Source organism: Megascapheus bottae, chromosome 6 (assembly GCF_031878675.1).
Source record: "Megascapheus bottae isolate mThoBot1 chromosome 6, mThoBot2.hap1, whole genome shotgun sequence".
In the NCBI taxonomy this organism is placed as follows: domain Eukaryota; kingdom Metazoa; phylum Chordata; class Mammalia; order Rodentia; family Geomyidae; genus Megascapheus; species Megascapheus bottae.
The window spans coordinates 25,674,368-25,701,943 of NC_143514.1; the positions used below are offsets into that span (position 1 = coordinate 25,674,368).

Genomic DNA, 27,576 nt, shown 5'->3' on the forward strand with positions numbered 1-27,576 from the left:
TTTTGCTCCTTAGTTTCACAAATATACATGTCTGGATTTGTCTACTGGAGCTGGCTTTGAACTGTGATCCTGACGTATCAGCCTTTTTAGTAACTAGGATTACACCAGCAATTGACTTTGATCAATGAATACTTTCTATGACTACATTTATAATATAGAACTAATGTTTAAAGGCTTGGTTTTTACCATTTAATTTACATGCTGGCTTTGAACCTTGATCTTCAGTTCTCAGCCTCCCGAGTAGCTAGGATTACAGGTAAGCTACCACCACCGTACCAGTCTTTTCTTGACTTTTTTACAGTATTGAATTTAAATAATTTTTTTATCCCAACTACCTGGTAGCTTTAACTTTGGGATTTATGTTTTAAAACTTTAATCAGAAACTTGTAGTTTTAGTTAAAAACTTTCCATTCTTTTAGATTTTAGCACTCATAAAAAATCTTGTACAATATTTAGATGTGCAGATTGTGTACACAGTGTTCCTGTGTAATGAAAAGCTATTATTTTCTGCCACCTGATTTGAAATTTTGTTCTACAGTTCCAATCAGATAGGCATTTTTCAGTTCTCAAGTTTGCATTTCAAGTGAACTTGAAAAGAACAACTACAGTAGTGTACTAAAGTAGTGTACTGTGGGCAGGACTGTGGTAATGAAGATACTGTTTGTGCTGGGCTTTCTTTTAGTTTATAGATATTAGGGGAAACTGGGGGACAACAAGGGAAATAGACATAGAAATTAGAATGATCCCCTCCTTTTTGTTTTTGGTCCAATGTGAGGCTTGAACTCAGTGCTGTCCCTGCACTTCTTTGTGCTCATGGCTAATGTTCTACCACTTGAGCCACAGTGCCACTTACAGTTGTTAATTGGAGTTAAGTTCTCATGGTGGGGGGACCGGAGTTTGGCCTAGTGGTAGAGTGCTGGCCTAGCATGCATGAAGACCTGGGTTCAATTCCTCAGTAGCACAAACATAGGGGGAAAAAAGCCAGAACTGGTGCTGAGGCTCAAGTGGTAGAGCTCTAGCCTTGAGAAAGTCCAAGGACAGTGCTCATGCCCTGAGCGCTCAAGGCCCAGGATTGGCAAAAAGGAAAAAAAAAAAAAAAAAGATTCTCACAGGGACTTCAAACTGAGATCCTGAAATCTCAGCCTCCTGAGTAGGTAGGACTACAAGCATGAACCACAGGCACCCAGTCAGAGTAATCTTTTTTATTTTCCTGAAAGATTGGCTCATTTTTCCCATTGCTGTTTTCTTTTATACATGTTTACCTGCCAATGTGAACATTTTATTTTGTGATGGGTGAGTTTCTTGAGTATTCACTGCCTATTCAGTCTGTCAAGGGTTGTGAGAGGGAGGGAGTACAGCAAAGTAAAGATAATGGTACATATGTATGTAGCCTGAAAATGTGAGGCAAACTTGTACAAATGTGGAAGCTAGAATTCATAGGCAGGAGTAGGAGGGAGAAGGCCTGGTGGAGGAGTTGAATGTGGGGTGAGCTGTGCTCTGAGAAGACATTTTAAGGAGAGGTAAAAGCACAGCTGAAAGCACCGAGCTGAAGGGACTTGCTTCATTGTGTAGACGTTTGTTGAGTAGCTGCTGTGTGTCAGGAAGTTGGCTACACTGTACAGTACCAGGAGCAAGGGTAATGGGAGCCGGGGGTGTCATCTCAGAGGCCACCTACTCAAACCCCAGTAAACTACAAGTTATTGATGTGTGTTAAGAACTTGGGTCTTGTGCTGTGTGAGATAGCTTAGACCTACAATCCTAGGATCATGGTTTTGAGGCCAGCCTAGGCAAAAAAAACTTAGTGAAACCCTATCTCAGCTAATAAGCCAGACATGATCATGAGTGTCTATGACCTTGTTATGCAGGAGGCCATAGATAGAATGATCACCGTCCGAGGCTAGACCAGAACAAAAAGGTAAGGTCTTACCTGAATTTAAAAAACAAAACAAAAAAAAACAGGGCGGGAGTTTTGCCTAGTGGTAGAATGCTTGCCTAGCATTCATGAAGACCTGGGTTAGATTCCTCGGTACCACATGCATAGAAAAAAGCCGGAAATGGTGCTGAGGCTTAAGTGGTAGAGCTCTAGCCTTGAGAAAGTCCAAGCATAGTGCTCAGACCCTGAGTTCAAGCCCGGAGTGGCAAAAAAAAAATTCTTGGGGTACATAGCTCATATGGTAGAATCTTGCCTAGCAAGAGTGAGACCCTAAGTTTATACCCAATAGTGTACTCCCTCCATAAGCAACAGCAAAAAGATACTGAGTTTTTACAGTAGACAGATGAACATGAATTAGCTAAGGAACTTTTCTAATAGGAAAAAAAGTGTCATTAACTAGAACTGTCAGTGTTTTTCTGACAGTCTGTAAGCTTAATTTCAACATTGGCATTAATATTTACTCTAGGATAAAGTGTTTCTAAACAAAGAAGCTGTTGTTTCTGGTGAAGCAGAGGCAAATTTTCTTGTAAGATTCATTATGCTCAGAATGAACTTATTTAAAATGGGTTCCAAGAATCAAATCTCTTAAATTTGATAGGAAATCTTGGATTTCTTTTAGTTGCTATAGTTAGATGTGTGCAAAACGTTGGCAGATTGCATGGCGGTGGAAGGAAAGGAGCATAGAATTTGGAAAACTGAGATGTGTCTTGCCTTCATAATGAGAAATGTAACCCTTGGGCAATTCTGTGTAATCCCTCTCAGTCCAAGTTTTCTGGCTTTGATACAGAAGAATTTACATGAAATAAGATCCTAGAAGCAAAGAATGATAGGATTATGAAACTTAGTAAGAAGACTTTTTCTTCCAGAAGAGTAATGAGTTCATATGTGGGTAGCTTTATCAGTGTTCTATCCAGATTCTATCTAGAAAATGCTGCTAGATAATCCTTAAGTTTGCATAATCATTTTCCCTGAAAAGACCAGACTGCCCTTGCTTCTTTTATATCTGAAGTATGTGGTATTGGTACTTTTAGAATGTCTCGCAACATATAGGAAAGATATAGTAGTTCAAAAGCACTACCTCAAGTTATTATAACTTAGTGTAGTTAATCATGTTTTCTATCATGAAGACTTGATTAGAGACTAGGAAGTCGTTACATAACTGTATACATGCTGTCTAAGTAGTGAATAAAATGGTGTCTTTCTGTTGTTGAGAAAAGTAAAAAATAAACCCGGCACCTGTTATCCTAGCTACTCATGATGCTGAGATCTGAGGACCATGGTTCAAGTCAGTCTGGGCAGGAAAGTCCCATGAGACACTTATCTCAACGAACTACCAGAAAATGAGAAAAGGTGCTGTGGGCTCAAAATGGTAGAGCACTAGATTCGTGGACACTAATTTTTTTTTTTTGGTTGGTCATGGGGCTTGAACTCTGTGCCCCGGCTCTTCAGCTCAAGTCTCGTGCTCTACCCCTTGAGCCACAGCACCACTTTTGTGGACACGTTTAGATTATGTAAAATCCCATCTTGTTAGTAAGTTCTTTATTTCATATGACTTCAAAATGGAGTATTGGTTTTCATTGTGAATGTTTAACTAGACCTGGACAGGGAGCAATTTAAGGTATACACTTGTAGAGATAAGTGAAATTCACAGAGAAAGATTACCAGCATAAGACTTGGGGAATAGTTTATGTAATACATTTTGGTGTTTTAATTATTCTGTGTAGGGAGAAAGGAAAGATATTTATTGTATCTTAACTGAAGAATAAAAAACATCTTGGAAAAAATGCCAATAATTTGTTTTCCTCTCATCATTTTCCTCCACAAACCTATTGTTTTTTGTTTTTAATAAGGAAATGGATTTCTGGATTTTCCCCCCTGGACTTAAGAGCTTGAACTCAGTGCACTGAACTATGGCCCTGGGCACTTTCCTTGTTCATTTTTGCTAAAGGCTAGTGTTGTGTCACAGCTGCACTTCTGACTTGTTTTGTGTGTGTGGGGGGGTTGTAATTAGACATATGAATCTGATAGACTTCTCTTTCGCTCCATTTCAGTCTAAGTCGTGGCAGTTCTTTCTCTGTAGCATTCACCTGTTCCTGCCTCTCCTGTTGAAACTGAAGTATAGCATTAGCTATTGCTTGACTACATTCTAGCTATAGTGTGTAGTCTGGGCAATCTTTTTTTCCTCTAAAACCCTTCAACAAATTTGCATTGCACTACGGAGAAATCCAGCTTCCCACCTTCTTGCCTTGCTTAGTGTGCTTCAAACACATTGGTGTTCTGGGTTTTAAGTTTGTTTCTCTAGCATCTGCCCAAAGTGTTGTCATGTGTCACCAGTTTGCCTGCAGTCTTCACCCTTCCTCCTCCTCCTCTCCCAAACCTTGCAATCAATTGCCAGTTGTCATTAATAATTTCATTTGGCTTGTTTTTCTTATGCTGGGGAAATATTTTCATCTTTAAGACATTTGTTAAATATTGCCAAATTGCTGGTGGTATTTACAAGTTGCTGTTCAAAGAACAGTTCATTCCTTCCATTTGTGCCAGCATTGAAAATTATAATTCAAAAGTTTTGTTAATATATTTTTAGGACAAACATAGGAATTCTGGCCTTCCCATCTACATCAATAGAAATTATACCTTTATTTTAAAGGATATAATATATGTACTACAACATTGTGAGTTGAGGCAGGTTCCAATGCCATATATATGAAGTAATGTGAAATTACCCCCAGGAGAATGTGCAGGCATGCTCCTTTCCTGGCCACTGTAACATGAACCACACAGCTACACCATTCTCTCCCCACTGTGATGGACTGAAACCTCTGAAACTGTGAGCAGAATCTTTAGTTGTATCTCTAAGGAATCTGATTGAGGATCTGAGTGAGGTGAGATGGAATTTCAGTGTTGGTTTCATTTATATTTCCTTTAAAGCTAGGGATATTGAACATTTTAAAATATATTTTTGGCCATTTATACTTCTTTTGAGAACTATTCATTTGCTCATGTGTATTAATTGGATTGTTCTTTGGAGTGTTTAGCTTTTAGGGCTCTTTTTCTGGATATTTGCCCTTTATCTGATGAGTTGCTAGTTACATTTTCTATTCTGTAGGTTTGTCTCTTTATTTTAAATTTTGTAATTGATTACTAATTTGATTCAATCTCAAACTGTCAGTTGTTCTTATTTCCTGAGCAATTGAAATGTCATTCAGAATACTTTGTCTTCAGGTGTTTTCCTTTTTTACTTTTCTAGTTACAAATCTTACATTACAGTCTTTCGATCCAGTTTGAATTGATTTTTTGTATCTCACTGTTTGTTCTTCATGTTTTCCCAGTATTATTTGTTGAAAAGAGTGTCTTTTTGCCCCCAACGTTCTGTTTGTGATTCTTTTATCAAAAATAATATGACAATAGCTGTGTCTATTTCTGGATCTTGTCCATAGGTTTACATAACGGATTTTGTTATGATAGTTTTGTTGGATAATTTGAAATCAGATTTTAGGATACCACCAGCATTGTTCTTTCTGTTCACAGTTTTTTTATTGTTATTATTTAAGGTCTTTTGTGCTTCCATATGATTTTTTTTTTTTGCCAGTCCTGGACTTGAGCTCAGGGCCTGAGCCCGGTCCTTGGACTTTCTCAAGGCTAGAGCTCTACCACTTGAGCCTCAGCACCACTTCCAGCTTTTTTTCTATGCATGTGGTACCAAGGAATCGAACCCAGGTCTTTGTGCATGCTGGGCAAGCACTCTACCACTAGGCCAAACTCCCAGCCCTTCCATATGATTTTTTAAATTGAGTTTTCTGTTTCTGTGATGAATATCATTAAGATTTTGGTGAGGGTCCAGAAGCGTAGCCTAGTGGTACAGTGCTTGCCTAGCATGCACGAAGCCCTTGGTTTGATTTCTGGGTACCACATACTCAGAAAAATCTGGAAGTAGTGCTGTGGCTCAAGTGTCAGGGTGCTAACCTTGAACAAAAAGTGTCTAAGTACAAAAGTACAATGTCAGGAACAACAGTAATTGTAACCAAAATAAGTATAATTTTTATAAAATTACACTATTATGCACATAGTGGTATTTAATAAATTCCAACATCTAAAAAAGTGTCTAAGTACTGTGCCCTGAATTCAAGCCCCAGGACTGGCAAGAAAAATAAAAGATTTTAGTGAGATTGCATTGAATTGTGGATTGTTTTTGTTAGAATAGCCATTTTCATAGTATTCTGCCAATATGAATATATGAGGTCTTTATCTTTTAGTGTCTTATTTCAGTTCCTCTCTTCAGTGTTATATAGTTTTCTATTTCATTGTAGAGGTCTTTTACCTTCTTGGTCAAATTTATTTATTTTCTGGGCAATACTGGGATTTGAACTTGGCCTTGTGGTTTTTAGGAGAACGTGCTGCTGAATTATACATCTTTGGCCCAAATTTTCTCTTTTTTTTGTGGCTTTTGGGAATGAGATTGGTTACTTTATTTTTCAGTGTGATCATTACTGGTTTATTAAAAAGGTAATAAATTTTACATGTTGGTTTTGATAATGCTTTCATAAAGGTATTAGATCTAAGTGGTTTTTGGCCACGTCTTTAGAATCATAGCATCCACAAAGAGGGATAATTTTATTTCTTTATTATTTATATTTTTCTTACCCTGGTTAGGGATTAAAACACTATATTGATTAGTATAGAATGTGGATGTCCTGTCTCATTCCTGACTTCAGAAGAAATTATTTCAGTTTTTCCCAATTGAGTACAGTGTTAGCTTTAGATTTGTCTATGAAGTAAGTCCCTGCTATAGCTACTATCTTAATAAGGTTTCTTTTTCTCATTGAATTTTGTCAAAGATCTTTTCTATATCTGAGATGACCATATTTTAAGATTCTATACTTACTGATATGTTTCCACACATCCTTGCACACCAAGGATGAAAAACCATCTTTATCAGTGGTGTATGTTTTTGAATGTTACTGAATTCATTTTGAAAGTATTTTATTGAGACCTTTTGCATGTTTAACTTAATCTTGATTCTTACACCTATTTTGTACATATATATGTGATATGTATTTTATATAAGTTCTATGAAACTTATATAATAAGTTCATGTCTACATGAAAATGAATATTGCAAAATCCTTTTGTTTTAAATACCTATACATTGGTTTTATATTGGTGTTTATATTTTAGATGACCTACAATTATTCTGTCATTTGTCTTTTAAGGAGATGTCTTTTAAGGAAGACTGACAGCAGCTGTTCTACATGTTTCAGTGCTGAACTAGTTCCTCAGGTATCCTGGCTCTGGAAATTGCTATGGGAGATTGGATGACTGTTACAGATCCAGGTCTGCCTGCAGGTAAACTGAGTCTAAAATAACTGGAAACCAGTAAATGTGACCTTCTTTAAATAAAATGAAATAGTTGCTGTAAATATTGAAGTTGTTACTAATGAGAAAGATAGGTGCATATAAAATTCCTATATTGATCCTCAAAAAACTTATAGAGAGCTAGGATATGCCATATTTATAGAGGTTCAGTGCTTTTAGATGGTAACAGACTGATTATCTTTTTAGGAAAATTTTTATGTTCTTGAAATATGTTCAATGGCTACTTCAATATGTCTTTTTTTTTTTTCCTCAGCAAGGCAAATTTTACTTCTAATAAGGTTCTTTAACTCTTTGATCACCAAATCTTTGAGTGGCATAGTAAATATATTTAAAAGTTTTTTTATAACCCTAAACTAATGGAAGTTAAGGTATGTTTTCACCAAGAACATATTAAGAAGCATACCTACTGGATATACCATTTTATATTTCTTTTTGGAAAAAAGTATGTAGATTTCATAAAAGAAATGGCTTTGTGTTAATTTGAAAAGACTTTAAAATGCTTAAATATATGCATCTATATATATCTATATATACATACATAGGTGTAATTTACAATTTTGGTTAATGAAGATTATGAGGTTTTTGTTTTGTTGTTGGGTTTTTTTTTTTGTCGGTCATGAAACTTGAATTCTGGGCCTGGGTGCTGTCCCTGAATTCTTAGTTCAAGGCTACTGCCCTATTCCTTGAGCCATAGAAACTCTTCCAGTTTTCTGGTGGTTAATTGGAGATAAGTCTCACAGACTTCAGTGCCCAGGCTAGCTTTGAACTGTAACCCTCAGATCTCAGTCTCCTGAGTAGCTAGGATTATAGGCGTGAGCCACTGCACCGGGCTAGATTATGAGTTTTTTTGTCCATTTTAATAAGTTACTTACACAAATTCTTTTTATTGTTTCAGAAAGCAAAAATATCTCTCAATATACCTCAGAAACAAAAATGTCTCCATCAAGTTTATACTCACAGCAAGTGCTCTGTTCTTCAATACCTTTATCAAAAAATGTGCACAATTTTTTCAGTGCCTTCTGCACAGAAGAAAATATTGAGCAAAGTATTTCATATCTTGATCAGGTAATATATCATGTTATATAATAGAAACTATTAAGGGTATAAGAAAAAGATACCAAGTACAGGTGCATTGTTGATCATCTAGTCTAATATAAGATATTCTCTTTTGAGCAGCTGGGCCATCTTATTATCTCAGGCTCCTTATGCCAGCTCACAGATGATTGGAAAGCAGAGTCCACAATAATCATGGTTCTTTAAATTCTTTGTTCTTTAGAATATTTAGTGTTTTCTTAAATATCTGGGAATAGTTTTCTAGTTCAGAAAAGACTCTCTCAGTAACTTGTCTGGGATCAAGCCTTTAAAAATTTAACTTGGCTTTAATGGACAAGCAAACACGTTTTGAAATATAGATACACTGTGTAATGGCTCTGTTGAGATCATTAATATGCATGTTTCAAATGTAGTTTTGTAGCAAGAATCCTTTATGTCTAGTCTCAGCAATTTCCACTAATAAAGTTTATTGCTATTGTATGATATTGTACAGAGAACTATTGCTTTGCTGCTGAAGTACATTGGTATGTTTTACAATAGATCTTGTTCTTCTTAACTGAAATTTTATACCCTTTGGCCAGCGTTTACCTAGTAAGATATATTCTCCTTCCAGGAACTGACTACTTTTGGTTTTCCTTCATTATATGAAGAACCCAAAAATAAAGAGACAAAAAGAGAATTAAATATAGTTGCTGTTTTAAATTGTATGAATGAGCTACTTGTACTTCAGCGGAAGAACCTTTTAGCTCAGGAAAATGTGGAAACACAGAATCTGAAACTGGGAAGTGATATGGACCATCTACAGAACTGCTATGCAAAACTTAAGGTAGAAATTAAATATAATGTGTTTTTGTTGGTTTTTGTTATTTTTGCTGGCATTGGGCCTGGATGCTGTCCCGGAGTTCCTTCATTCAAGGATAACACTCTAACACTTTGAGCCACAGCTCCACTTCCAGTTGTCTGGTGGTTAATTGATCAGATACTTGTGGCAGGTGTTAATATGGATTAGAGTTAAGTCTCAAGGACTTTCCTGTGTGGGCTGGCTTTGAACTAAGATCCTTGAATTTCAACCTCTTGAGGAGCTAGGATTGAGCCATTGACACCTAGCTATAATATGTGTTTTAATGTCATTATTATAGAACTCAGAGCTAGAAATTTCATTGACTATCAGATAAGTATTATGGTTATTTTTTAAAGCTTCAAGTTTTCTTTAAACTGATAAAAAATGAGCCAAAAATAATTTATGTAAATCAGCTGTATTGCTTCCTAATGTCTTTATTGAAAGCATTAATGTTAGATTAGGAAATATTTATGTTCTAAAAGAAAATTAAATTTCTATTGAGTTATCTGTATGCTAAGTATGAGTAAAACCCTAGCTCCTGCTTGTGAGGAATTTGTAATGTTTAGTATATTGCAACATATAGTACCATAATAATTTGCTTCATTAATTATTCTTGGTATATAAGAGGTGAGGACTAGTTTCATAGCTCAGCCTTGAGCTGAGATTTAAATGAGTTTAGATTTACTAACATCTGGAAAAGATATTCCATATGGTGCATGTAATTTCTATAACATCATGAAGGTTTGAATAAATGTTATCATACAGGCAGTGCACTGCAAATAGTCCAGAAAGTCCTGGGATATGTAAAGAATGAAGAATGGTAATAGATCAGGCAGTCTGACTCCAGGCAGTCTGAAAGATGTGGTACAGAAAGCAAGTAGGCATTAAGGAAGATATACCAAAATATCATTTTGATATAGTGGAAAATTTGTTGGGAGAGCATGTATTCCTGCTTGAGATGGAGGGGAAGAGACTCAGAAGCCTGCTGAACAAAACACAGATTCACAGGCCTTCACAGAAACTTTGGGACTTGAACCAAGTATGCATAAAATAGTGTTTCCACCCTGCTCTGTGCTTAGCTCTTTTCCAAAGTCAGACCCTCTCAGAGGATGGTGACATAGCTGTAGCTGGAAAAATCTTCAAAAGTATGCTGTTAGAAGTGAAAACCAGGGTCTGGGAGTTTGGCCTAGTGGTAGAGTGCACTTGCCTAGCATGCACGGAGACCTAGGTTCAATTCTTTAGTATCACATACATAGAAAAAGCCAGAAGTGGTGCTATGGCTTAAGTGGTAGCCCTCTAGCCTCCAGAAAGCCCAAGGACAGTGCTCAGGCCCTGAATTCAAACCCCAGAACTGGCCAAAAAAAAAAAAAAAAAGATAGAGACCGTTCTAAATGTCTAGTAGCAACATCATGAAATACGATGACTCTTTCAAGGGAATCAGTCATTTTTTAAGCTGTTTTATGTATGCATACAGAATTTTGTATTTACATAAAGTTCATAATTTTAATTTGAGCACTATAAAATATTTGCTCTAAAAATTTGCTGTGCTATTAAACTTCAGTTTTAAGTGGCAAGCTAGTGTGCACAACTTCTGTTACTGACCTTTTAAGAATTCAAATGCTCTGAATCAGATACTGAAAGTGCATCTGGGTGTTTTAGGAACAACTGGAAACATCCAGAAGGGAAATGATTGGCCTTCAGGAGAGAGACAGACAGTTACAATGCAAGAACAAGAATTTGCATCAGCTACTGAAAAATGAGAAAGATGAGGTGAGTTGTTAGTTTCTGCACATGAAGCTTAAGTGAATTTTGGATTTTTGTTGTTATAACCATAATAATCATTTACATAAAAAAGAAAAGAACCTAAAAAGAAAAAGAATAATTTCTTCCTCCTATGTAAAATTGGTATGGTTTACAACATAGCAATGTATATAACACTATATCATATGTAATGAGCAGTCAAAACCATTCTCTGCAGTAGCCTCTCGATGTCCCCTGCCCAGGGGATGCAGGTGACTTATTACATTAAGCCATACCTGGTAATAACCAGGGTCTTACCCCATCCACCTTACCCTCTGGTTTACTTACTTTTTCTCAGGTAGAGGTGCAGATCTTTCATGTCTGTTGTACTATATTTGGTATCGAATGTGTCCCTTTTTTCACTGTCTTAAACATTGGCATTGTTCTTCTAGTCAGCCAGTTACTTGATTAAATAGGTAGCAGGTGCAGTTCACATTAAAAAAAATCACTTCCAAGACAATATTAGTTTTTGTGTTTAGTGGTTACTTGAAAAAAATTCTAATTTCTAATTTAGTTATTGATAAGAATCATGACTCCTTTTAAAATGAAGCTAATTTCTTCTTTAGTGATTACTTGAATGAATTAATGTACTTGAAAATATTATTCTGTTATATACCCAAGGAGAAACTATTGTTTTGAAGCTTTCCCTATAGTCCCTGTCTAGAATAGCAATAAAAATACATTCTTTTCTGTGTTGTGTATCTATTAGCTATAAAGACTTAGATAATAATTATAAGGACTTAGATAATATAAATACTTAAATAATAATTCCAAGATCCTTGGAATTATTTAGGTAATTTTTCATACTCGATTACTTAATAGTGTGTGAAATAAATGACCTGATGAACCCTGTTTACTTCAGATGGTGTTCTATTTTAATACTTCCCTTGGGGTTTCTGGTTTCTGAAGTACCATAGTGAAAGGTAACACATGTGTAGAAGATAACTTACAAAGTTAGCACTTCTATGAATTTCAGAATTAAAAAGAAAAATTCTTGTAATTCATTTAATGATACTTAAAAAAATGGTTCCAATGATTATAAGAAAAAAGAATTAGGGCCGGGAGTTTGGCCCTAGAGTGCTTGTCTAGCATGCATGAAGACCAGGGTTCGATTCCTCGGAACCACATACATAGAAAAAAAGCCGGAAGCAATGCTGAGGCTCAAGTGGTAGAGCTCTGTCCTTATGAAAGTCCAAGGACAGTGCTAAGACCCTGAGCTCAAGCCCAGGACTGGCCAAAAGAAAAAGGAATAAGCCTAATTAGAATGCTTTATATTTTTTGAATTTGTGAATTTTATTGGGCTTATGGATTATATTATAGAAAATGCTTTTTTTCAGGTACAAAAATTACAAAATATCATTGCAAGTCGAGCTACTCAATATAATCATGACATGAAGAGAAAAGAACGCGAATATAATAAACTAAAGGAACGCCTGCATCAGCTTGTTATGAACAAGAAAGATAAAAAAATAGGTAAGCAACTGGCTAAGATACAGGTCAGTAAGCTAGCTAGTATAGTGAGTAGTAAGTGTGAGAGGTTTGAGCACAACTGCTTTATGTAGTGATTTCAGGTAGAATGTGTCCTTATAAGTGAGAAGTTAGACAACTGACTAATGAACAGTAACTCATTTTGGTTTACTTCCTTTGTTACATGTGTTTGTTTAACATGATAGGATTGAGAAAAATTTAGCCAGAGAAAGCTCATTTTTCATAGCATAGAACTGAAAATGTGAGTCAACATGTGTTTTAGAATACCAGGAGAACCATCTTTACAATTAACTTCATGAAATTGTTCTCCAGACTATGTTGTTTGTGTCCCCTTGAATTTGTTTCTTGTACGAGTCTTGCTATGTAGTCCAGGCTGGCCTTTTAATTTAAAATCCTTACATTTTAGCTTTCTAACTAACTGCTGGGATTACAGGCATTTGCCACCACACTCAGCTTTAAATCCCTTTAAATAAATGTATCTCTCATTTCAAAGCAACTGAGCAGAAAGATGTGCCATAAAAATTACACTTTTTATGGGTTCCCCTACCCCAGTACTGGGGGTTAGACTTTCAGAGCCTATGTTTGCTTGAACCACACATCTAATCCTTTTGCTTTTAGTTGGTTGTTTGGAAAGGGTTTTGTGCTTTATCCAGAGCTGACCTCAAACCTACTACTTTCCACCTTTTGAGTAGCAGCAGCCACAGTGAAGTCAGCCAGTGAACTCAGTGGCTTGTTTGTGAGTTCAGTCTTGCTAACTTCTTGAGTGTACTTCCGAGATGCTGAGGTTACAGGTGTGCATCACCATGCCCAGCTGTAATATTCTTTTGTAAACTTTCTAGACTGCTGAAGTATAACTACTTAAGCAGAAGTAATGATATACAAGGTGGTTTTGCTGGCCTGATAAAATTTAGGGAATAGGAAGTCTTATGTGTTCACTGACCAGAGCACTTTGCAAGTGGATTACAGGCACTTTGTAGCCTCCTCTTCACAGTGATACTCCTAAACTGAAATGGGATGAGTATGCATTATAGGCTGTCACATGATTGACTCGCCTGCTCTTTGTAAGCCGTTGTGCTGACTCCATCATTGACAGTCCATTGAGGTTATCTGAACATTTTAAAATATTTTTGAGAAGTGGATTTGAACATGTTGTATCTTGTAATCTTAGCTACTCTGGAAACAGACTAGGAGGTTGAAGATTAGGGTAGTTCAAGGCTAGTCTGAGCCGAAAGTTAGTGAGAATCCATCTCAAGCAACAAGCTGGACATGCTAGCCACGTTGGTACTCCCAGATCTATAGGAGACTGCAAATAGAAGACATACTTTCCAAAGCTGGCCCCAGCCAAAATGGTAGACTTTACCTGAAATACAAAATGCAAAGGACTGTGGGTAGTTCAGGTGACAGAGTGCCTGCCTAACAAACATGAAGCTCAGAGTTCAACTCCAGTACTGCCAAAAAACAAAAGTAAAAATCAAAAATATGTATACATAGATATGCATGTATATTGAAAGAAGATGAAGATGAAATAATAGAAAACTTTAGCTATTTTAAGTTAGTACATTTTTTTGGTGCTGTACTGGGGCTTGAACTCAAGACCAAACTGCTGTCCTTTACTTTTTTTTGCTTAAGGCTCTACCACTTGAGCCACAGCATCACTTCTGGCTTTTTGCTGGTTAATTGCCAATAAGAATCTCATAGACTTTCCTGTTGGGGCTGACTTTGACTCTTGATCCTCAGAGATCAACTTGCTAAATTAAGAGTAGAGTTGGATCCTCAGAGATCAACTTGCTAAATTAGGAGTAGAGTTGTGAACCACCAATATCTAGCCTCCTAAGTTAGCATATCTTATTCAGGGTGGATAATCGTTGATTTTCAAGGTCAGTTAGCCACATGTCCATTCATGAAGGAAGAAAGTTAAGGAACAGGATAAAAGACTGATCATATAAAATGTAACATCTAATTAGAGAAGCTTTATTAAAGTTTGTACTGTGGAACAGAAAACCCTTATAGTCAGATGTCAGTTTCCTATTCCAAACTCAATTGGAAGTAATGCTTTCAGTAATGATTTTACCTGCTGCAAATTCATAATTACTCCTATTTCCCTCTATGCCAAGTGCTCTTTTCTATCTGTGGGCCACAAGAGCCCTGACTCCTTTGAAGAAGATGATGTCAGTGGTGCTTGGCACACCTTCTTTGTAAAGGTCCAGAGACAATTGTCTTTGGTTTTATGGAGTATATACATGTTAGTTTTAGATCTACTACCTCAGCCATTTCAAGGAAGAAGTATTTGTAGATAATATGTAACCAAATGGATGTGGCTATGTTCTGATATTTGTGTATATGTATTTTTTTTTTGATCGGTTGTGGAGCTTGAACTCTGGGCTTCAACACTATCCATGACCCTCTTTGTGCTCAAGGCTAGCACTCTAGCACTTGAGCCACAGTGCCACTTCCAGTTTTTGAGTGGTTAATTGGAAATAAGAATCTCACAGGCACTTTCTGCCTGGGCTGGTTTCAAACCAAGATCCTCAGATCTCAGCTCCTGAGTAGCTAGAATTACAGGCGTGAGCCACTAGTACCTAATAAAATTGTACTCATTAAAATTAGGCAGCTGGCCTGTAGGCCATACTTGTGTATTCTTTGTAGTGATACTAGTAATGGTAAGGTAAGATTAATTTAGCGCTCACTTTACTACTATATACTACATTCATTTCTGTGATGTTAAATGTATTAACTGTATTTTTAGTCATAATTTCTTTGACATATATTGCTATTCTTCCCATCATGTCAAGAATAAACAGGTTTAGTAGTTAAAATAACTCACCAGTATCACAGTGCTTGAGTGGTTGAACTTGACATTAGGCGATTTGTGCCCAAATTCTAATCTGTACCCCAGGTTGGTTGGCACCCCTAAGGTAAATTGAGTAGTAGAGTTTACATGCTTTTGTAATAAGAGTTGGTTTTGTTTTGTGTCTTTACATTTGTAGCCATGGATGTTTTAAATTATGTGGGGAGAGCTGATGGAAAAAGAGGGTCCTGGAGGACTGGTAAAACAGAAGCCAGGAACGAGGATGAAATGTATAACATCCTCCTGAATGATTATGAGTACCGTCAGAAGCAAATCCTAATGGAAAATGCTGACCTTAAAAAGGTTCTTCAGCAAATGAAAAAGGAAATGATTTCACTTCTTTCTCCCCAAAAGAAGAAACCTAGGGAAAGAGCAGAGGATAGCACAGGAACTGTAAGTGACCTTTTCTTTCTAATACAGTCTTTATACTACTGATTACACACTGGACTGTGACACCACAGAATGTCCCTGTGTGTTTCCAAACACATCTTGGGTAGCAGTGGAGATAATCTTCCAAGGAATTAGTTGACACTAAGTGCTGTGATGAGGGATGTGAGCATTTTTTTCATTTCATAGTGTTTCTCAGTGTGGAAGGTATATTCCAAGGATGGCAGTGCACAATGTTAACACAATTTGATGATTTAGATACTGGGGAAACTGAGGCACGATAGTTGCTTGCCCAATACAACATGGCAGAAAAAGGATTTGAATCCCAGTCCACGTTGGGAACACAGGTCCCACACTCTGCCAAATAGCCTTTCAGTTATTTTAAATAATAGAAATACTTTACAGAGATGAAATGTTTAACTTTGGGAGCCAAATTCAGTTCACAGATTGATTAGGGATCATTGTGTTAATAGTTCCTGGAAAGAAAATTCTGAAAAGATTTTAATTCAGCAGACATGTAGAGAAAGGATTGTTCTGTGTTGAAATCAAGGAAGACATCACAGAGAAGGTAGCATTTGAGCTGGCTCCTCTTAAAATCTAAATGTTTACAGGGTCATAAATAAAGGAAATCTATAATCCTACCTATTCAGAAGGCTCGAAGCTGAGGCTCTCACACAAGCTGCAAATATTAAGCAGACTTTGCTGCCTTTGGATTTTTTTAAAATGGGAATCTTTGGTTTTGTTGTGTCTAAGGGTTATAGAATGTTACATTCTAACTAGGGCTAAGGTAACAAAATTTCCAAAAAGACCTTGAACAGGAAGACAATCTTAGTACAAATAAAATGGAGGAGAGGGAACAACTACTGAAAGATCCCAAATCTTTACAGTTTAACCCTGTAGCCGAAGCGTTGGATAGAAAAGGGAAATTAATAGGTAGTAATCTGGTCTTTATGCATAGAGGAAGAGTATACCTCCACTATAAGTTTCATTTCAGTCCAGTACGAAAGAGGAAAAGGGTAATCTTCCCATACCAATAAGGAATCAGTGCTTAGAGAAAAAGCAGTCACCTTCTCAAGTCTTCTGGCTTAGCTCACCCAAATGTCAGAGATTGAGGTTATCAGATCTGAGAGCCAGAAAGTTCTGGTTTAACAGAGAAAGAATTTTAAGGACATATAGTGGGAATCATAAGAAGGAGCTGATCTCTGATCTATGAATGCAAAGTAGAATGAACCCAGATCAAGTGGCAGATTCAAGAGGAACACCACATGAGAGGTCCCAGAACTCCAGCTTTTATTGGCTCTGTAGACTTGGAGAGTGGGGTTAGCCTGGGAAAGCTGGGCAATGTGTCATATACTAGGTTATGTGTTACCAGCTACTGCCTCACATTGGTTGGTGGAAGTGTTTGGCCTTGGATGGTCAGACTGGGGCTATTAAATTTTTATGGAGTCCAGGGGCAGTGGATCAGTAGGACTACTCCGTGTAACGTTGTTCCATTAACATCAAGATTGCGGGAAGTGATATTTTCACAAACATTCAAGCCATGATTCTCATCAGGTTTCCTAATGCCTTGCCAAACCTCAGTGGCATTGTGATACATGCTTTTCAGTATTCTCTTCTTTGGTTCTTTATCTTATTTTGATCCTCTGTAATATCATTTATCAGTAAAAGTTACTACTTGTTATAATTTCATAGGTTAGTACAATATAAGGAAAGATGATTTCTTCTTGTGTACAAATATGAGGAAAATGTAGGATTAGAGACTTGTTCTTCTGACTTCATGTTTCAGTTCTTAACTGTACAGCACTTAATATACCCTCAGCGCATTTTCCCATGTTGTAACAGGACTTGGTGAATGGAGCATATAACACAGCATTAGGTAGGTAATGAGGATCTCTTACTAATATGGCTCCATGACTTGTCTAGCACTAACTAGATTAGAATTGAACTTGAAAAGATCTAAATTCAGGCATTTCCATCCTTTGTTAATGGCATTTGCCCAGGATGTTTATATTAAACACTGAGTCATATATGTATAAGCTTCAGCACCAGTTCTGATGTCCACAGCTTATGCTTATAATCTTAGCTACTCAGGATACTGAGCTGTGAGAATCATGGTTCATACAAAGCCAGCCTGGGCAGAAAAGTCCATAAGACTTTTTATCTCCAATTAAGCCATCAAAAAACTGGAGATGGAGCAGTGTCTCCAGTGGTAGAATCCCATCCTTGAATGACAGCATACTCAGCCCTGAGTTCATACACCCTCTCCCCTCCTCCCAGCTCAGAAGAGAAACAATTATTTAAGTAGTCTGTTTCTGATAATCTGTTTGGTGATCTTGCCTGAGTAGGGCTATTGTAAAACTCATGTTTTCCTTTTGTAGGTGATCTCTGATATTGAAGAAGATGCAGGGGAACTGAGCCGAGAGAGTGTATGGGACCTTTCCTGTGAAACTGTGAGAGAACAGCTTACGAATAGCATCAGAAAACAGTGGAGAATTTTGAAAAGTCATGTAGAAAAACTTGATAACCAAGGTAATGCAGTAATATGAGGTATTAGTAGTGAGCTATTGACCTCCAGTCACTCAGCAAAACCATTTTATGAGTCCAGACCTGACATTTGTAGCTCAGTTTGATGGACTTGAATATATGACTTGGCTTTCTTGTTGCTTTAAAACAGGAACTTCAGTGAGAAAACTCACTTTGCTCCCCAAATGAGTTTTGCTTTTCTTTGAAAAAGAGATAACATAATCTGTCTGCTCTAAATGCTGCATAAAGTTGAAATAAGAGCTGAATCTCCTTCGGTAACATTTTTTTGGGGGCGGGGGGGGGGTCATGGGTCTTGAACTCAGACTGGCACTGTCCCTGAGCTCTTCAGCTCAAGGCTACCACCTACCCCTGGGCCTGGGCCATGTCCCTGAGCTCTTTAGCTCAAGGATACCACCCCACTCTTGAGCCAAGCCCATTTTTCCCATTTTCTAGAGGTTAATTGCAAATAAGAGTCTCAGGTCCTTTTGTACCTAGGCTGGTTTTGATCTCAGCCTCCTGAGTAGCTAGGATTATAGGCGTGAGCCACCATGCCTGGCATAATAATATTGGGGTTTGAACTCAGGACCTGTGTTTACTTTTTCAGTGCTCTACCACTTTTTGCTTTTGCTATTTTTTTGGATATGGTCTTGCAGTTTTGCCCAGAATTATAATCTACTTATCCCTTCCATGTAGCTGGGATGTAAGCATAAACTACCACTTTTGGTTTATTTGTTGAGAATGGGGGAAATTATTCTTTTCTTTTTTCTTTTGACCTGAGCTTGCCCTAAGTCACTGTTCTCCCAATTTCTACCATGAGTAGCTGGACTTACTAGCCACCTGCTTTTGACTTCCTCTAGTAAATCTTGAACATCAAGCAATACCCATTAACATAAAGATGTATTGTTTTTGTTCGGTTAAGCTCTCATGGTTTCAGATCTGGAAAATTAAGATTTGTGCTTAGGCAGTGAAGTCTATTATAAGAAAATTACGTTAAACGATCAAAATAATGTATTTAATGTTATTGCCTTCTATAGAAAAGAGAATTCAGCAAAATTATTATAGTTCTAGCATGACTTTACAAAACTTTACTCATCTCACTCGTACATCTCACTCGTAGCTGTTAGTAAACAGCAAGTATGCTTGGACTTAGAATTTGTTGAATTTAATTGTGAGAGCAAGACCTGTAGCACTGTTGATCTTTGAAACAATTTCAACAAGAAAATAGAGGTTATGAATTTGTTATATTTATCAGGATTCTTCTATGGGTACAGTCACATCATCTATATTTAATCAGAACATAGTCTTGATTGAATAAATATGGATTACAAATTAAATTCTGGCACTCTAAAAAGAACCCTAAGACTGTAATGTCCTGATTATGAATTTATAGTGTCATGAACTTAAACTACTTTGCTCTTAAATTTTGTTTTATAATAATGTACATTTAATTCTATTATAGCTTATGAAAATGTAAAGGCCAAAGGAAATAACCTGTGAAATTATAGAAAAAGTTCTGAGAGCCTTGATTTTTAAGTATATTTTCAAAGCATCCATAAATTACTTACTAATGGCTGTTTGTAAGCCTTTCAGCTTACTGGGTTTGTGTTAGTTTCAAAGGTACACGTGGAAGGTTTTAATGATGAAGATGTAATCTCACGACAAGACCATGAGCAAGAAACTGAGAAACTGGAGTTAGAAATTCAGCAATGTAAAGAAATGATTAAAACACAGCAGCAACTTTTACAGGTAAATGTTGAATTACCTTTATTTTGCATATGTGCTGGTTTAAGGGCTTAAATCAGACGTTTTGAACTCTGGATGCTGTCGCTGAGCTTTTTGGCTTAAGGCTTCCATTTGAGCCATAGCCCCTTTTGGCCATTAATTTCCTTGCCAGTGCTGGCTCCTCGTTGTGATCCCCAAGTCTCAGCCTCCTGAGTAGCTATGATTAGAGGCATGAGCCACCAACACCTGGCTTGGATTACCTTTTGAAGCTTTTTACACTTCTGAAATTTACCCCAGAGCTTTGCTGCATTGCATATTAGTGGATTTGATTATCTGTTCATTTGGTTCTTAAACTTGGTAGAGTTTTTCCAATCTAAGCTAAGTTCTCTACTAACAAGAATATACCTTAGGTGCTTAGTTTGGCCAGTTAGAATTGATAACATTTGGGAAAAGAGAAACTCAAAAGTTTGACTTAGTGACTCTTTTGACCTGTCATCCTGGCTTCATTCCAGCTTGTTGAGGTCTATGGGTCCCCTGCCACTTACTATGTTTCCCAATTTAATAGCAGCAGCTCGCTACTGCGTGTGATGATGACACCACTTCTCTGCTGCAAGACTGCTACCTGCTAGAAGAAAAAGAGCGCCTCAAAGAAGAATGGTCACTTTTTAAAGAGCAAAAAAAGAATTTTGAGAGAGAAAGACGGAGCTTTACAGAAGCTGCTATTCGCCTGGGATTGGAGGTACTTGAAAGAACTGCTTTTAAAATTCGAGATAGAGGTAGAATTCAGCTGGATGTGTTTCTTTGCTGTCCAGTTCTCTAAAGCATTTTGCTGTGCATGACTTGAATAACTGAAAACTTTTTTTTAAGTACAGTAACATCTAAATCCCTACCTCTGTCCCTCGTCCAGTAACATACACACCAACAGTGCAGTTTGTTATAAAGACACACTTCTACTGTTTTCTGTTTTTCTTTTTGTATCAATTCTTAAGCTTGAACTCAGGACCTGGTCTGTCCCTGAGCTTTTTTATTTTTTACTCAAGGCTAGTGTTCTACCAGTTGAACCATAGTTCTACTTGTGGCTTTTTGTGTTTGATTGGAGATAAGAATGTCATGAGCTCTTCTGCCCAGGCTGGCTTCAAACTACAATCCTCATATCTCAGCCTCCTGAGAAGCTAGCATTGTAGGCATGAGCCACCGGAGCCCAACCTGTTGACATTTTTTAGCAATGTGTTGTACTTCCTGTTATCCTTTGCTAAATGAAACCCTGAGATGGGTGAAGATGGTTTTTAAGCAACTGAGCCAGGGCTGGAAATGTGGCTCAGTGGTAGAGTACTCAGCATGCACGAAGTCCTGGGTTTGACTCCCTCAGTATGACATACACACAAATAAAGCCTGAAATGGTGCTATGGCTCAAGTGGTAAAATGCTAACCTTGAGCTAAAGAAGCTCAGGGACAGTACTCAGGCCCTGAGTTCAAGCCCCAGGACTGGCCAAAAAAGAAAAAAGAAACTGAGCCAGCACCGATGGCTCACGCCTGTAATCCTAACTACTCAGGAGACTGAGATCTGAGGATCTTGGTTCAAAGCCAGTTGGGGCAAGAAAGTCTGTGAGGATGAGGCTCCTAACTTCCAAGTAACTACCAGAAAACCAGAAGTGGTGCTGTGGCTCAGCAGGTAGAGTGCTAGCCTTGAGCTAAGAGCTCAGGCATAGCACTCAGGCCTAGAGTTCAAGCCCCATGACCAATAAGAAAAAGAGGGGGGGGGGAGAGGGAAGAGAGGAGTGGAAGCGAGGCATGGTGGCTTACACCTGTAATCTTAGCTACTTAGGAGGCTGAGATCTGAGGATCAAGGTTCAAAGCTGGCCCAGGCACTAAAGTCTATGAAGCTCTTACCTCCAGTTAACCACCAGAAAAACAGAAGTGGCACTGTGGCTCAAGAGTTAGGGCAGTAGCAGTAGCCTTGAGCTGAAGAGCTCAGGAGCAGGCCCAGAGTTCAAGCCCCACAGCTGACAGAGAGAGGTGGGGGGAGGGAGAGGAGGAGGGAGAGGGAGAGAAACTGAGTAATAGCAGTTTCTGTTGTTAGTGGTTTGGTCCCCCTCCCCTGGTGCCAAGAGAGTGTTCCATTTAGGATTCATCAGTTGTGTGCATAAGGGACAGATTTGACATCATCTGCCAGTGCCTTACGATTTAGTAGAGGGGGGGGAGAAATGCTTGATGACACCAGAAGTTTTTTTTCCAAATGATTAGTATTTGAAGTATAGAATATTTTTCTATTGTTTACACTATTGTGCTTACAGTGTGTGCTATCTTTTCAGAGTTCTGCTAACACACCATTTGAGTTTTGTATTCATTTTCCTTCAGAATTAATGTGGCAGTTCTGATTATTGGTATATTGAGATGTTTGGACTTTTGCTCTTAAATTGAACTGTTTCCTAGTTTATTCCTAGGTCAGTTTATTTAACAAAAGAAATGGGAACGTCTTGAGAAGTTATAGTTACAAGCAGCTGTGTAGAGGTTAAATATTGGTCACATGTCCTTATTTTTTTGTTGTTTCATTTTTTGTGGTAGAGAAAGGCATTTGAGGAAGAAAGAGCCAGCTGGCTAAAGCAGCAGTTCTTAAATATGACTACCTTTGACCACCAGAACTCAGAAAATGTGAAACTTTTCAGTGCCTTCTCAGGAAGTGAGTATTCTATGAGCTCTTTAATGTAAATATGCATTTAAATAAAAGTTAATGTAAACCTTCAGATAGCTCTTTAATTGGAACTAAATTTATATTTAATCCTGTGGTGCTGGGATCAAATCCAGGATCTTGCCCCAAGGTTTGTAACAAGCGAACGATGTTCTCAACCCTGAAATCAACTTTTCCCACTGGATCAAAAATGTGTCAATAATAGAACCATAAATATCAAAATAATTTTGTACTTGGGTTTCTTGACAATACAGAAACTGGAATAATCAGAGCCAAATGCTTGTTAGAACAGAGGTACTCAGCTGCTGCACCACACCTTCATCCTTTCTTGAGATCTCACTTTTAGCCTGAGCATGACCCTGGCTTGCAGTCCTACTGTGTCCTCTGCTGTAGTTGGAATGACAAGGATATGCCACTGCAGCCAGGGTATTAAGATGATGAGGTCTTCGGAGCCTCCCCCCGCCCCCTAGCCTTTTTTTTTTATTTGCCAGTATTCATGTCTGGCCTTCTGCACTTGAGCTGTGCTACCAGCCTAGCTTTTTGCTAATCAGAGATAGACTCTTGTAGATTTTTTTTTGTCTAGGCTGGCTTCAAACTTCAGTCCTCCAAGGGTTTTAGCCTATTGAGTAGCTGGTTGTGAACTTTTTGACCATTCTTATCTTAAACTTTTGTATTATTCTCTTCTTTACTTCTGGACTAGTTAGGTATGAGCCACTACTCCCAGCTTTAACTTTATGAGTAGCATATAGATGTCATGTTTTTGAAAATCCATTTTCTTTGCCAGTTCTGGGGCTTGAACTCAGGGCCTGAACACTGTCTGTCCTTGGGTTTTCTCAAGGCTAGAGCTCTACCACTTGAGCCATAGCACCACTTCCGACTTTTTCTATGTATGTGGTACCAAGGAATCAAACCTGGGTCTTCCTGCATGCTAGGTAAGCACTCTACCACCAGGTCATACTCCCAGCCTGAAAATTTATTATGTAGAAATATTATATTTAAAATGAAACAGGAAGATCGCAATAGCTCAAAAGCTTTATATATAAGGTCATACAGTATGAAACTAAACAAAATGAACTCTAGGATAATGAAACAAGAGGTTTATCTTTGTGACTGCTGTTCTTAATGTACCAGGTAAAGTTATTTATTTTCTCTCTTTTTTTTCCACTTACAGTTAATCTCGTGAGGTTACTATATCTGAATTTAAATACTAGTATACTGTCTACACACCTATTGGTTTATTTGAAGAAGGGAAGGGAAGGGGGAAAATAAGATGATTGGTAGGAGGAGGAGGGAGGGAAACGGGGACAAAAACATCAGAAAAGGATATCAAGGTTCAAGAAATAATGTACCCACCACCTGACGAATGTAGCTGTAACCCCTCTATACATTATCCCAACAATAAAATCCAATATAAAAATGAAATTTTATCTAAGGGCAGGAGTTGTAGCTTATCCGTACCAAACTGTCAAGCATAGGTCTTGAGATGAAACCCCAGTACCACCACAAAAAGGAAAAACTGTTACACCATATGCATCAGAGATGGCATATCTCACTCAGACTTTCAGACATAGTTAGCTATGTCACTATGTGGTGCCTTTTTTCCTTTCCTTAAAATTTTTTTTAATTTTTTTTTTTTTTTGGTAAAGGTTCTGATCCAGACAGTCTCATAGTGCCCTCAAGGCCACGGCAAAAGGCTCATGATATGTCTGGCTCTCCAGTTTGCACGTCTAAGCTGACTCAATCTCTTCCTGCTTCACCTTGTACTTCAGACTTCTGTCAGACTGCACGTTCCTGTCAGACTGCACGTTCTTGTACATCTGAACATAGGTATTTGATTGGTGATGCCTTTACATATTTCTAAAAGTGTTTGCTCTTGCATTCCATTCCCATGAAGAAGTTAGAACATTTATAGAATTACAAACAATAAAGGCTCTAGAGAAGAATTTATTGATGTACTCCATAACTACTTACAGGATGTCTAGTATATATAGGCATTGTGCTAGGTGCTGGGAATATGATATTGAGCATAGTAGATCTTTTGCTAATTCTTGGAGCTAAACCATATAATATAGGCCGTTGTATTTCATATTTGAAAAATGCAATGTAAAGTCCAGGTAGTTGTGTGGGATACAGAGATGGGAGGATTATCCTTCTAGCTGGGGCAAAAGCAGTCAGGACTGAGGATGTGGTTCAAGTGATGTAGAGCCCTTTAGGCCCTGCCAGTACCTACACGTTCATATATGTGTGTGTATGTATGTATATATATATATATATAATATTTAATTTTAGCCATACAGCCTCAAGATTTACTCTTATTTTTTGGAGTTATAGGAAATCTTAGAAAACTATTTTGACAGTTACTGTAGAGGACATAGTTGGTTTCTTCTGGTGTGTGTGCCCCGCTGGTGGTGAGGCCTGTTCACACTGGTGAGCTATGCTCTTGGGGCACATTGGGAACTCAAAACAGTCTCAGAGTGATGTGTTTTGACATTTTTCTTGTTGAGTCATTTTCTGACATTAAGAACACAGATCTTATCACAGAGGGATCAGAGTTCCTAGTGTTGAGATGGAGAAACAAAAAAATCAAAGGAATTAAGTCAGCAAGCTTCTTCCTTCTCCCTCCCCTCCTTTTTGTCTTCCCCTCACCCCTCTCCCTTCCCATTTTCCTGTCCACTTCCCTCTTTCTCTCCCTTTTTTCCTTCTTTGGTGCTGGGAATTGAATTCAGGTCTTTGTGAAGGCCTTGCTAGCCAAGCTAGCATTCCCAGCCCACTCTTCTAGTTAAAGTAGAAGGCAGTGGCCTTGGAGGCCTGCTAGTTGGGCCTGAGAAACAAGGCGCTCTAATTTATATGATTTTGAAAAGGGATTTAGGAGTTCAGGTAAATACTGAGGGCCCTACAAAGAACTTAGTAAACAGGCATGGCAGCCCAGCCAGGACCATGGTACCTAAAGGCCTGAGATGAGACTGGGGAGATCCAAGATCTGGGCAGGAAACAAGACCATGAGGCCCTGTGTGTCCGTCCCTCATGTTCAGCAGTGATTTCATGTGTAACTGTCCTGCTTGCTGTCTTCTACCCCAGTTTAACATGAGTATTCTATAGCAAAGATCTAATTAGGATGCCTTACTGGAATTGAAATGAGAGATGGCTTTGGATTCTACACAGTATAGCTTAAACCAGACCACTGACATAACCAGCTTTCAGCCATCTCACTTGAGCTGGCACCCAGGACTGAATTAATTATAAACAAATTTCTAAGTATTGGTAAAATGTATAGAGTTTTAGGATTTATTGTTTCCATTTTAGAGTTAAAACCAACGTTAGAGACTGGGGATATAACTCAGTAGAAGAACATTTCCCTGGCAAGGTATGAGGCCCTGAGTATGGTCCTCAACTTTATCAAAAAAAAAAAAAAAGTCATTTATCAGGCAGTTTTGAAACACTTCTCTTCCATATTCTTCTCTTTTACCTAGCATAAGACATGGTACAGTTTAAAAGTATTTTTTAAGAAGGTGAAATAGTTATTAAGATCTTTCTTTCTTTTCCCAACAGTTCAATCAATATACTGAATAGTATAACTCCTGAGGAAACTAAACCAAATCAAGTTGGGAGAGAATGTGCCAACCAAAAATGGAGTGTGACCTCTAGACCTGGGTCACGGGAAGGTTGTTACAGTGGCTGCTCCTTAACCTATACAAGTTCTCATCTGGAAAAAGATGACCTACCTTAGACGTGTGTGCTGGAATTGTTTCCATTAAGATGTGCATCAGATTTCACATCTAAGTTGAAACAGGGTGTGTCATAAAGCCAGTCATCTCTAATACTTTAAGATGTCTGAGTTGTTTGTTTGGACTTCCCTGTCTTTCCCCAAAGAGCTGAAATTCTAATTCTATTGAAAAGGATATAAAAGCTTTGGATATGTATTTTTAGTAACAGAAGTGTCTGGTTCTGTGAATAAAGGAATGTATGGATGTATGGTTGGAGACAAACACACTAGAATGAGATTTCTAGGGATTTCAAATAGCACTTTTAGGAAACTGATTATTGTAAATGTTTAATTTCTGTCCCAAATACAGTTGGCATTGGAAATTTAGCCTTTACTTGAATGTATACTGTAGATTTTTAACAAAGCAAGTTCTATATTTATTATGTTTAGTGTGATTTTGGAATTACCTCTTTCATATGTTTTAAATAAAGTGAAATTTATGTATGTTTTGTACATAGATATACACGATTATGTTAAGAGGCTTTAAGACGTAAAAAATTCACACAACTAGAAGTATGGTATTTCATGCCAATAAAATTTTTAGTGGTATTCTGTTTACGAAATCATCAGGATTAAACCGACATGTTTAAGATTCTTTTAATCATATGGGCAATAAATATTCAAAGCTATTCCATAAAGCGAAGCTCTTTAGATAGTCACTGTTACATTACATTTTTGAGATTTTTACAGCATTAGATTTTTATTTTATATATGTTGGATATTATAATTTTTAAAAGGACTAGGGATTCCGGATTGATGGGGCAAGACAACAAAAGTACCTTTTAATAGCAGTGTAAGAACATTGGTTTAAGATGTTTGGATGCTCGGAGACATTTAAGATGTGTGCATGGTGAATATTTTCCTTACCAGATGAGTACAGTCATATCTGTACTAGCTAGGGCTTTATATCATTGCTAATACTTTTCTAGTAATTTTTCAATGAGATATTTATCACTCATAGTAAGGAGGTATGAAAAATGTGAAAGCATTCAGTTTTATAATCCAGATGTGATACTCTGGACAATCATTTTCCGAATAATCTGAGACTTGTCTGTGTATTGTTCCTAATTGCATGTTTCTTCATGAAAAGTATGTTATTATTACTAGGAGTGCTAATAAATGTAGGCCTAGGCTCTTCTGGATTTTCACCCAAAAGC

The 27,576-nt window shown here is 37.6% G+C and overlaps 1 protein-coding gene across 3 annotated transcripts in view; it reads left to right on the top strand.

Moving 5' to 3' along the window:
- Positions 1-26,476, top strand: part of Ssx2ip (SSX family member 2 interacting protein) — a 32,673-nt gene extending 6,197 nt beyond the window's left edge. For 2 of the 3 annotated variants that reach the window (XM_090334506.1, XM_090334505.1), the window contains exons 2-13: positions 7,143-7,275; positions 8,201-8,370; positions 8,972-9,184; positions 10,859-10,969; positions 12,337-12,472; positions 15,475-15,728; positions 18,101-18,251; positions 19,855-19,991; positions 20,533-20,706; positions 22,533-22,647; positions 24,303-24,483; positions 26,206-26,476. In XM_090334506.1, coding sequence (XP_090190632.1) covers positions 7,233-7,275; positions 8,201-8,370; positions 8,972-9,184; positions 10,859-10,969; positions 12,337-12,472; positions 15,475-15,728; positions 18,101-18,251; positions 19,855-19,991; positions 20,533-20,706; positions 22,533-22,647; positions 24,303-24,483; positions 26,206-26,383 — 1,863 coding nt within the window. In that variant the 5' untranslated portion in view covers positions 7,143-7,232 and the 3' untranslated portion in view covers positions 26,384-26,476. The remainder of the gene's footprint in view (positions 1-7,142; positions 7,276-8,200; positions 8,371-8,971; positions 9,185-10,858; positions 10,970-12,336; positions 12,473-15,474; positions 15,729-18,100; positions 18,252-19,854; positions 19,992-20,532; positions 20,707-22,532; positions 22,648-24,302; positions 24,484-26,205) is intronic. The other variant, XM_090334507.1, reaches the window with a different exon arrangement.
- The last annotated feature ends 1,100 nt before the right edge of the window (positions 26,477-27,576 follow it).